At 38.6% G+C, this 12,242-nt stretch overlaps 1 protein-coding gene and 1 pseudogene across 2 annotated transcripts; both read right to left on the bottom strand.

Moving 5' to 3' along the window:
- Positions 1-1,764: 1,764 nt before the first annotated feature.
- On the bottom strand, positions 1,765-3,831 carry LOC101303567 (L-type lectin-domain containing receptor kinase IX.1-like). The gene has a single exon (XM_004289462.1). The coding sequence runs from the start codon at positions 3,829-3,831 to the stop codon at positions 1,765-1,767; it is 2,067 nt and encodes a 688-aa protein (XP_004289510.1).
- Positions 3,832-8,621: 4,790 nt separating this feature from the next.
- On the bottom strand, positions 8,622-10,686 carry LOC101292253 (annotated as a pseudogene). Its single transcript, XR_183786.1, has one exon. The product of XR_183786.1 is annotated as an L-type lectin-domain containing receptor kinase IX.1-like (transcript).
- Positions 10,687-12,242: the final 1,556 nt, after the last annotated feature.

Here is a 12,242-nt window from a genome sequence, read left to right as displayed (position 1 = left end):
TTTTTTTTGTTGGTTAAATTGGTTTTCAGTTTTGGGGCTAACGCAACTGTATCTTTCCCTCCTAGATTTGGCTAAGTGTTAATAAGCGCGGTATCTTTCCCTCTCTTACAATTTGAGATTTTCAAGTTGTTCAGACGACATAAAAATGTAGTCTGAGCTCGACAAATTTCTAAGATTTTGATCTTTAATTTTCGTATTTTTGTACGACAATTATCTATCGTCTGAGTTTTTGAACTTGCAAAAAAATTGAAACACATTGAAATTCATGAGTTTTCTCCCATCTCAGACTACAAAAGTTTAAATTTCTATCGTCTGAGTTCATTGACACTTGTCAGACTACATATCTCGAGAATTCTGTTGTCTCATACCTGTCATGTGAAGCCTTTTCTGACGTAGTGAAGAACTATGAAATTTGGTGGTGATGTGTCAGTAAAGGGGGGGGGGGGGGGGGGAAACCGAACCACGTCGCTACCTCCTAAATCTGCACAACAATTTGGCAGAGAGACTCGACCCAGTTCATCGTTGATCAGGAGAAGGATCTAAATAGGCCACCGTCGCCGCCTTCTTCCCATCATGTCACATTGCCTCCCTCACCGCCTTCAATCATCACCATCACGATGCAACCTGCCTCGCATAACCGGCTACAAGCTATCTCCGTCAAGGCAACCCAAACAACAATTCACAAACCACCTGCAACTCTTTTTTTGTCGATTCCCTGAGTAGCCCCCAACTCTCGTTCCACCATCAACCTATAGGGGCTCGACCATCGATTGGCCACCCACAACTCATGTCCGACGACAACGTCATTGAACACGCCATTGAACGGAAACATACTCACGTTCTAAAATCCTAGATGAAGAACCGTGTTTTGTGGAGCGCTCAGTTTAATTTTAGCATCTGTATGTTCCTATGTTAATTGCTACTATTTGCGAAAAAAATATTGAGACCACATACGAAAGAAACAATATTATGTTTGGGCATTGATTTTGATGAATCTGATTGTAATAAGTTTCAAATTATTGACTCTTCAATCATATGACTTATATATGCGTTCTGCTTTTATTTGAGATTGTTTTTTTCTTTTTCGGTTGAATGTGTTTTTTTAAAATAGATATTTTATTGGGAGAAGACATCCCATCAACTCAAGAACATTATGAATGCCCTACACTTTAATGACTTGCATGGACCCAGCTAACATCTGGGTCAAAGCCGATTTCAAAATGAGAGCAGTTAGACACTGTTGGTCCAAAGTTTTCCATCTTGTAAGCCTGCATGCATCCGACAGTTGGGTCTCATGATGACCTAAATTGTCTAGATTTAGATGTGAAATAAAAAAATAAAAAAAATAAAAAAAAAGAAAAAAAAGCAAAGCAGCAGCAAGGTAGCAAATTGAGCATCAGCTAACGTTATGGGCCTCTTAAATCAGAAATTTATACATTCTTTCACAACCAAGAACAAAATAAAGGCTCGATCGACTATTACGATACCGAGCCACGGGTACCAGATATGTTCATGATGTCAGAGTAAATTAGGTTTGAACCAAAATTCTTAGGAATCAACAACTCTAACTTAAACTGGATTAGTTATTACAAGGTAGTCATTCAGAGTTTATTAACAAGAACATAAGAGAACACACTAGCTTATATATCTAAGTAAGCGAAGTCCCTCAATCAAAGAAACAATAAGAAAAAGAACTCTCTTTGATTCATGACTAGAAATTAAGAAATAAAACCAAACAATAAAAAAAAAAAAAACGAAAGCATGCTACACAACAGATTTGTTCCACTTTAACAGAGCTTTTGAAGATCCTGCTGATGATGAATTGAATGTAGTGCAGGTAGTACAAGAACATTGAGTTCGATCTTTAACCGATGTCCCTGTCAAGTTAGATGATGTATAGGCAAACTTGCACATATCCAAAGGAGCAAAGTACATTGGCACCGGCAACTTTGATGGGAGGCTTGGCATTGGAGCTTCAAAGCTGAGAACATTGATCACTTGCCTAATCGACGGCCGAACGGTGGGATCAGGATGGCAACACCATAATCCTACCGCCATCAAGCACTCGATTTCCTTCTCATCATATTTCATTTTCAACCTCTCATCAACAGCTTGAAGTATTTGGCCTTTCCCATAGAGATCCCAAACCCACTCCACAAGCCTCACTTTGCTTGCTTCTGCTTTGGCTTCAACTGGTTTTCTTCCACAACTGATTTCAAGGGCAACTACCCCAAAACTATAAACATCAGATTCTTTACTAGCCTTACCAGTAGTGACACACTCTGGGGCTAGATATCCCATTGTGCCTGCCAAAACAGTTGTTTGTGAACCCAACTCATGGTCTACAAGCCTTGCAAGCCCAAAATCTCCAAGCTTAGCATTGAAATTTGAATCCAACATCACATTGCTTGACTTGATATCTCTATGCACCACACATTGTTCCCATTCCTCATGAAGGTACAAAACAGCTGAGGCCAAGCCAAGTGCTATTTTGTACCTCACTGGCCAACTTAGACTGTAGCTCTTTCCAAACAGATAGGAATCAAGACTCCCATTTGGCATGATCTCATACACAAGAAGAAACTCACCTTGTTCATGACACCAACCAATTAGTTGAACCAAGTTTCTGTGCCTTAATCGACTGATGATCCTCACTTCCGCTACGTACTCCTTTTTCCCTTGCTTTGATGTTCTAGACACCCTCTTGACAGCAACTTCTGTGTTGGATTCATTTAACAAACCCTTGTAGACACCCCCAAAGCCTCCCTCTCCAAGCTTTCCTCCTTCGGCAAAGTTGTTTGTCGCACGGCTTATTTCACGGTAGGTGAACCTCCTTGGCCCCGTTCCTTTGTCAAATTCATCATCCATAGACATGTCATAATCGTCATCTCTCTGGGCAGCCTTCTTTCTCCATGTAATGAACCAGAACAGACCTAGTCCACAAGTCAAGAGACCAAAACCGGTGCCTAGACCAGCTGCCAACCTCACTTTGCTTGCCCCATTATTATGCTCCAGCAAGCTTGAGCTGAATGACCAGGACAGAATGTTGTGTATTTCGACCCAATAACCCGTGGCGGCAGAGAAACCAACTCTCACTTTCTCAGGCAACTCATTCCTCAAATCAACTATGTATGAAAGGCTACATTCTCTACCGGTGAATGTAGGATTTTTGGCGTAAGTTAAAAAAACAGTCAAATTATGGGTGGTTGAGTTATAACTTACCCATGCATTTGCTACTGATCCATTTTTTATGGTGGTTTTCCATGTAACATTAGCCGCCGAGACAATTGAGTTGACATCAATTCCTACATGATCACCACTTGGATCCCAAGTATTGTTATTGCTGTCGAACTCAACAGCAACAAACTTATTTTTGGAAGCATCAAAAGCAGTATCATAGCTAACTAGTGCAAGAAACCCACCGCTAGAATTGGAGGGGATTTGTGAATCAAATGGTGCAATGAAGAAAGATATGCCATCACCATAGTAGTATGTTTCATTTAAGGCTTTCATGACAAAAGAAAAATGTGTGGTGAAGTCAGTGAGCCTCCCCGTGCTGGCATCCCAAAGGCGCACCGGTAAGGCGTAGGAGGCTCGACCGGTGCTACTAGTGAGTGGACCATCAACTTGATTCTTCGTGAGTTGGATAACTCCTGATGATGGAAACGCATCACCTTCGAAATTTAATTCATTCATATTTGGAGTAAAATTGCTAAAGTTGAAGGAAACTGACACAACATTTTGCAGGAGGTATAGGAAAAGAAAGATGTTAATGAGAAGAGAAGGGAACGTTTGCGTTTGGAAGTGTGAAGCTGAGTTGAAGAGAGCCATTGTTACAGGGCCTGCATTCAGAAAGGAAAGACAGAAGAAGGTTACACTTTGTTATTTGGTTGGAGAGGCCTAGGTAGCTCCACTATATTGTTGTCCTGATTCAAAACTGCTTCGTTTTCTTTCTTAATTAAGTAACCAAGTCAATTCAATTAAAGGATATTCTTCTCAACTCTTCTTATTGGTATATTGCAGCCAATTAAAAATGATTTGATATTATGGGTATAAAAGTTTGATTCCAGAGTCTTTGATTCTTTGACTCACCTTCCTTTCGGAATTTCAATCAATTTCGGGTTGTTAAGAAATCTATCCAGATTAGGAGGTGAGATGCACAACTATTCTGATACCTCATGTTTAAGTAAACGCAAGAGTTTTCTTATCTCGAAATCATTCTTTTTTTCTTTTTCGTTTTTAGTTTCATTCTTAATAAGTTAACTAAACATAATATGGTCAGACGCAATGCCATCACATTTTTCAAAACGCGTAAGTTGACTCTCATAGTGCAGGCTAATTTTTTGTAAGGATGTTTGTCTGGGAATATGGATTCAAAATTTCCGAAGACATCATTGCAGAGTTGTGACGTCTGGTCGGCTTGGATTTGGTGCCGAGTTATCTAAGATTTCCATGCTAGCTAGTTTCTTCATAGTAGGTTAAAATAAGCTTAAGCAACCGATGAAAATGACTTTGTAACTTTCATTCTGACGTTTCCTTTTCTATATATCAATCGTCTATCAACTCCAACTGAAGCAGCAATGCAGCATGCTACTATTAAATTCTGGTCTGTTTTCTTATCTGTAGAAATTAAACAGGTGGGGAAGTAATATACAAGAATGAGATCGACAAAAGGAGCAAGACAAAAGTATCGATGAAGGCATTTCCAGGAAAAAATATAAACAAACGATCATAGGATGCCAGGCAGAAAAGAATTCTCTGTTGATGTTTTCAACCAAACCTCAAGTAAAACGCCGGTTGCCGTCCGAATAGATTCCTAGTTTTGAAGAAACGTTACGGCAGGCAATCGACTTATTATAATCACAGCCGGCAGAATACGAATGATTCAATGGCCAGAATGCAAAAGAGAAACATACTTGAGGGTCAAGGCAGTAGTCATATTTTCACATATCAAACACTGTTCTTGTTTGCCGGAAAGTTATGTATACTTGAACATCCACCTTACAATTTCTTGAATATCTTTTATAATCAATGAAAAGAGTTGGTCATTTCCAGGTACCATTTTACAGTAACAAACACTGTTACCGCAGATTCGTGATTGAATGATACAATTGATTTACGTTTTGCTTAAAGGGTACGTTAGTCCCAATAATTTTTGGTAATGAGAGGAACTATAAAATGAGGCCCTAGAATTCGAAAATCTTCTTCTAATATAATGATACACCGTTATGGTTAGATGCAAACTAACCATCTTCGTTCTTGTTGATGTCCCTTTCTTGGATTTAGTGGAGGGTGTATTTCCTTCTTGATGTAGAACAGATGACAATAGAGATTGAAGAGCAGATTGATCGAAATAAGTCCAAACCCGGTTTGTTTTAGATTTGGCGTTCGGTGTCTGATTGATCATTATAGTACCTTTCTGGAAGCGGAATGGCCCAACGAATCAAACTAGTCGCTTTGTTACGACCTATATACTTTTAAGGCCATCCGAGTTCGTTTAAGTTTTAAGGCCATCCGAGTTCGTTTAGGCCTTCAAAATGCAGATTTACTTGTTTCAGTAATCATTTTTAATAGTTTGTTTTGGATTTGGTTTTCTTTTAATCCATGGGCTTTTAGGCTTTGATGTTAGTTGTCTTAGAGTTTATTTACTCATTTATAAGGATTTTTTTATCAGTTGTAGTCGTCACCTTTTTTATTAATAAAAAAACCTTGAGTTTATCTCAATTCTCTGGTGGATTCCAGATTCTTCTTGTGGATTCGAGAGAACTAGACTTGTAGATTCAAGTTGCCGTCGGTGGATTTCAATGTTTATATTTCCGCTGCATCACTTCTTGTCATCGGATATGCCATTTCAGATATTTCTTGTTCTTTAATTGGTTCTCATTCTCATCATCATTGCTTTTCTCACTTCTTGTCTTTGATTCACCAAATGAAGCCCGTAAGCTCAAATAGATTGATTCAATATCTACATTCACTGTAAAAGCTTTGATCCAAATATCCATTAAATACCTGATTGTAGCCATCTATCAACATTTAGCATCACTACAAGAATTACCGCGCAAAATTTACAACGTGCAAGGAGAAGGAAATTAAACTCATAACTCACTCTTTAGGCAAATAATTGCCACATACAACAGCAGAGCAGCACAATGTATGAATCATAGACAGTGATGCTCACAAGTCTTATAAAAACATTGAATAATTCAAAGTGATTCATTGGTCATGATTCAGAGTCAACCAGTGTAGAAGAAACGCAATACCTATAGGCAACAAAGCATTCTCTCTCAATCTAATTCCTAGGATAAGCACATAACAAATAGAGAAAATTTTCAAATGGTGTCCTAAGTTAAGCCCATTCATCATTTTGACATCTCAATTTTAAAAACTATAATAATGGTATTTTAACATTTAAACTCAATCTAACATTAGTTTCCTCCGTGATTGACATCGTTAAGTTGAACTTTATCCATGGGCAAAATTACATTTTCATGTTTTCCCTCTCCAAATCTTTTCCCTCCATAAACATTTCCCTCAAGAATAGTCCCTTTTAAGATCAGTATCAGAATTTGTGGTGAGCCATGTGTTGGCTGCATATAAAAATTAGAGACATCTAGAAATTATAATACACCATTGGTCATTAATATTCATCATTAAAAATAGTTTTTACAACCTACCGGTGAGAGAAAGAATCAACATTGATTAAAATGCATTTTGTATCAAGTACAGAAGTTCATGAACTATGTTGCATGGACACGGACACGGACACGGCGACACGTATTGGAAACTCAGTTTTTGAGTTATACTGTGTCGCCGTGTCGCGCCCTGTCGTGTCGTCGTGTCCGTGTCCGTGCAACATAGTTCATGAACTTATAATATACTTGATACAAAATACATTTTAATCAATGTTGATTCTTTCTCTCACCGGTAGGGGTAGGTTGTAAAAACTACTTTTAATGATGGATATTAATGGCCAATGGGGTGTATTATAATTTCTAAATGTCTTAAATTTTTGTATGCAGCCAACACATGATTCACCATAAATTCTGATATTGATCGGAAAAGGGACATTATTTTGGAGGAAAATCTTTGTGAAGAGAAAAGATTTGGGGAGGGAAAACATGAAAAAACAATTTTGTCCATGAATAAAGTCCAACTTAATAGTGTCAATCACAAAGGGAATTAATGTTATATTGGGTTTAAATGTTGATGTACCATTATCATAGTTTTCAAAATTGAGATGTCAAAATGACGAATGAGTTTAATTTAAGGCATCATTTGAAAAATTTCCCCTAACAAATATAGCTCAATTATTATTCAGGGAAACATTATACAATTCAGTACTTAGAGCACTAATCTAATCTCTAATGTTCTTTGCAACTGATCTTCAATCATTCAATTCAACACTCATCTCAATGTTTCAGTACTATTTTACCTATCAAATAGATCAATGCCTAGACAGAAAAGGTTTAAAAATTCAATCATCAAACTAAAGAAATTTCAGAGTGACTTGGAATGCAAAATAACCCTCATATACAGAGTCTCTCGGTAAACACACACAGACATCAAAAACCAGTATTCTTATCTAAATCGTATGCAGAAACCACACAAGCCCACAGAAGTTCCCCACTTCAATACTAAATCCAACACCCAATTGAACTTTTACCTTTAACAGATTCTGACTCAGGCGCAGTAAGCCCGGCCCAAATCCACTAGAGCAGAAAGCTTTTACAATCCAATTTACCTCCGGTAAAGGTACAATCTTTCCGTCCATATCTGTCGCTGTAGGTAGAAAGATCTAGACTTTGCAGCGTGGAGAGGCTGAAGAGGTCAAAGGGGGCAATAGTACAGAAAACTCATATCTTGTGGACTATTGTAGCAGCTATGGAGTTGAGGTAAGAATAGGGAACATATTAAATTGTTCTATTTGACTATGAGATGAATCAGAATTCCAAAATTCAATCTCTCCAGGTTTATTATCTGTTGTCCAATCTCTAAGACTTCAACGCTATTCGCTGCTGCATTTGAATTTGAGTATTTTGTTTTTGCGTAAGAAGAAAAGTCAGTTGGACTAGTTAAAGTAGGAATTTTTGTGTGTGAATATTTTTGTTTTCTGGAAAGAAAAATAGAAGGCAATCATTTCACATGGGGTATATGGCAGCAATGCAGAAAAACCTACCTCAGTATACTCTATATGTTACGTTTTACAGTTCTGTTAAATTGAACATCATTTTTCTTAACCATTCCTTTTATCAGTTTATTTGGTGGAAGCCTTGAATCAGAAATTATAGTTAGTTTTTGTATTCATTGGCATATGTTAGTAATATTGCAGAGTAAAGGATGAGAAGGATTTTTCAATGAAACAAAAATCATAGTATGAAATTATGGATGCCGATAGTGATAGTGACTTTCGTTTTAAGCTTTGTTTTGCATTGCTCTTAAGGAAGCTTAGTGGAAGAGATGCCTGCACTTTAAGGGAAGAATGTTGTGAACAGAAAGTCTGATTGCTGAAATGAAATAAGTAATTTTCAAGAAACCATACAAACAATCAGGTGTCTTAGAAAAAAGAAAAAAAAAGAAAAAAAAAGGCAAACCAAAGAATGATATGTAATTCTGCATATTGTTCAACGACCTTCTTCAAGACTTGTAGTAATGAGTGGTTCACCAGAGCTGACGGATGGTGTAGGTACCTGATATGTAGGAACAGGCATATTTGTAGGAAGATTTGGCAATGCTGCATCAAAGTTCAAGACGTGAACTGCTTGCCTTATTGAGGGCCTTAATCTTTTATCAGGGTGAACAGACCACAATCCTACAACTATCATACACTCTACTTGCTTCTCGTTATAGTCCGAGTGCAGTCTCTCATCCACTGCCATAAGAAAATTTCCTTTCCCATAAAGGTCCCAAACCCACTCTATCAGTCCCATTTCTGAATCCTCCCCCATACGATCCACTGACCTTTTACCGGTGACAATTTCTAAGGTGACCACCCCGAAGCTATAGACATCCGACTCTTTACTAGCCCGACCTGTCCTGAAATATTCTGGAGCCATGTAACCTAGCGTCCCAACCACTCCAGTTGTTTGGGGACCTAGCTCATGATCCATCAACCTAGCTAACCCAAAATCACCAAGTTTAACATTAAAGCTGGAATCTAGCATGATATTGCTTGATTTAATATCCCGGTGAACAACACATTGCTCCCACTCTTCATGAAGATAAAGCAGTGCAGACCCCAACCCCAGAGATATCTTGTACCTCACGGCCCAGGACAGAGCAGACCTACTCTTCCCAAATAGATGAGCATCAAGGCTACCATTTGGCATGTACTCGTACACGAGTAGGAATTGTCCTCCATCATGGCACCATCCTATGAGTTGCACTAGATTTCGGTGTCTCAAACTGCTTATAATCTGTACCTCAGTTCTGTACTCCTTTCTTCCCTGCCGAGACCCACTTGAGATTTTCTTCACCGCTACTATAGTATCTAAATCAGCTAAGTAGCCCCTGTAAACAGCACCAAACCCCCTTCCCCCAACTTCCTCTCATTAGAGAAATTGTTAGTTGCTGTAGCAAGATCTGTATATGAGAATCGTCTCGGTCCTGCTCCTCTCTCGAGGTCTTCATTCATCGATTTTAAGTTCTCTGTCTCTGGAGTTTGCGTTTTCTTTTGCTTCATCCTCTGCCACACCACAAGCAACACTACAATTATCGCAGCCATCAGACCACCCGAAACTGTTAAGCCAACCACGAGCTTTTTCTTCTTTGAGTGCTTTCCAGTAGTTTCTTTTCTATCCAAAGTTGAACTGAACTCCCATGAAACAACCCTGTTCCGCTCCCCAAACTGACTAGTAGAAGCTGAAAATCCAATTGTGACCCACTCAGGCAGAATTTTTTTGAGATCAATCTGGTAATGAAGACTGGTGTTCTCTCTGGGAGTCGATGTAGTTTGGTAGCTCCAGTGAACACTCATATTTTGAGTTGTTGCATTGTAGGCAATCTGTACATCCGTAGTGTCTCCACTGTGTAAACTAGCATTCCAACGGGTTGTGACAGAAGAAGAAATTGAGTTGTTGTTAATCCCCACATGCTGATAACCAGGATCCCATTCAGGGTTTACAAAGGAGTCAAACTCAACTAGAACAATCCTGTTGCCGGAGGAGTCACTGGTTGTTGTGTTCAACAAGCCTAGGAAGCCACCAACTGAATTTGGTGGGATTTGAAACCCAACAGGAGCGAGAAAGAATGCAATTCCATGGCCATAAGTAGTGTTATCTACTGTGTTAATGATGAATGAGAAGCGAGTCGTGAAGTCGGTGAGCTTTCCTGTAACAGAGTCCCAGAGCGCTACTCTTTGAGCATAGCTGGCCATGCCAACCCGGCATACAAAAGTACGCGTGTTAATTAGTTCTATTGCTCCAATAGAAGGTGCTGCATCTCCCTGATAGAGAATGTTGCCTGCATTCGGTTCAAAACGAGGTAGTTTGAAATAGATTGAGCTAGCATAAGGATGAGAAAACAGAACCAAAAAGAGGACAAGTTGATATCCTGAACTCTTGAAAGACTTGACCATGGTGTGGAGCAGTGGAGATCAAGTAACCAAGACAGAAGAACAGAGGGAGAGAAGTAGAGAAAAATGGTTACAGAACTTATGTGATAACTCCTTGAGGCAACATTTTCTGCATTGATTTGTTTCCCCTGAAAATAAGTTTATACCTGAAAATCTAAGAAAGACTTTGCTGTGCCTCGGTGTTGGGTGTCAATGCTGAAAATTCAATGTGGGAGTTTGAAATTATGGTATGCTTCTGTTGGATGATTTAATTAAAATCTGTTCCAGTTAGATTATGACAACCATCTTGCTGTAGTATTAACACTGGTCAATTAGGTAAAGAATGGACAGATTAGTTAGATTCAATTGTGTGATGTGTCAAATGAATGAAGATGATAAACTTTACCTGCAAGAACATGTACTTGTCTTCATTTGCTGTGGAATTGACCTTCAACAGTGGCGTCGAAAAAGACGCCGCCATTTTTGATATTTTTGCTCATAAGCTAAACTTGCAACATATCATATATGAATGAATCAGCACTCGTTGATCTCTTCCCCAAATCAAGAAAAACAAGTATTATTGCTTGCTTGTGAGACGGGTCTATGGTCAGATTGTGTGTTAAGGTTTCAGGTAGGTTACGTGTTCTCATTAATTCTTTGTTAAATCAAATAAGAGTTGCATGCAATGAATCATCTTTGTCACTGTTTTGAGTATTACTATTTTGGTTGGCATTTAGTAATTGGTAATTGAAGAAGTATCAGCCTCCAACCCTAAACTTATTTGGTAATAGGTGGAGAGGTGTAATATGTTTATGAAAACTTATGCATGCAAAGGCTTTAATTCTAGTGTCGCTTGACATTCTCACAAGACCCCCAACATGTAGATGAACTCAAACAAAACATGTGCACAAGCTGCAAGTGACAGAAGCACATATGGACATTGGGCCTTTCAGGGGAAAGCCCTGTTGATATTAACATATGCTTTCCTTTTCTTTGCTTTTTGGTTCAATGCTTGCAATACCACTATTAGTCCGGCCTACTATCAACCGCAGCTATCAGAATCCCACCAGAAGCTGACAGACCAACTCTTACTCAGTTACCCTTCTCTTCTTTGCATGCATTACATTGGTTTCTTTTATATCCCAAGTCGAATTGACGTCCCATGATACTAGTGTATTTCGATCGGAACGCAAATGTGATCAACTCAGGCAGAATTTTCAATGAACACTTTGATATTCTCATGCAGCAAGATAGAATCCTATCTCATTGCCATGTGTTTCCTGCCTTGCGTAGTGTTAGTGGTGAATGCGTTAATGACTTGATGGTGAATGAGAAATGGTTTGTGAACCAACAATGTATGGATTATTGGCCGTATGAACTTGTCCATTAGAAGGTAATGCATATCCATGATTGATAATGTTGATCGTGTTCTACTCTTAACTTTGGCATTTGTGGACGCATGGAAAGATGTGACCATATATGGCTTGGAGTAGCGAGTTACGTATGAACTTAATTTGGTTAAGAAACTATATATATATAGTTCAGTGAATTACAATGGGGTTGTAACCGTGACGTTTCATACCATAAATTATCGACTACCAAAAATGGGTGAGCGAAGAAATGTTACACGTCTTTGAACTTCATCGGATTTACAGATTTTGTTGTCTACGAATGCATATATATATATATATAT

This window comes from Fragaria vesca, linkage group LG1, assembly GCF_000184155.1.
Source record: "Fragaria vesca subsp. vesca linkage group LG1, FraVesHawaii_1.0, whole genome shotgun sequence".
Taxonomy (NCBI): Eukaryota; Viridiplantae; Streptophyta; class Magnoliopsida; order Rosales; family Rosaceae; genus Fragaria; species Fragaria vesca.
This window is presented reverse-complemented; position numbering and strand designations above follow the sequence as displayed.

Bases quoted from the DNA above. Each gene is read 5' to 3' on its own strand.
- LOC101303567 (XM_004289462.1), bottom strand. From the start codon at position 3,831: ATGGCTCTCTTCAACTCAGCTTCACACTTCCAAACGCAAACGTTCCCT.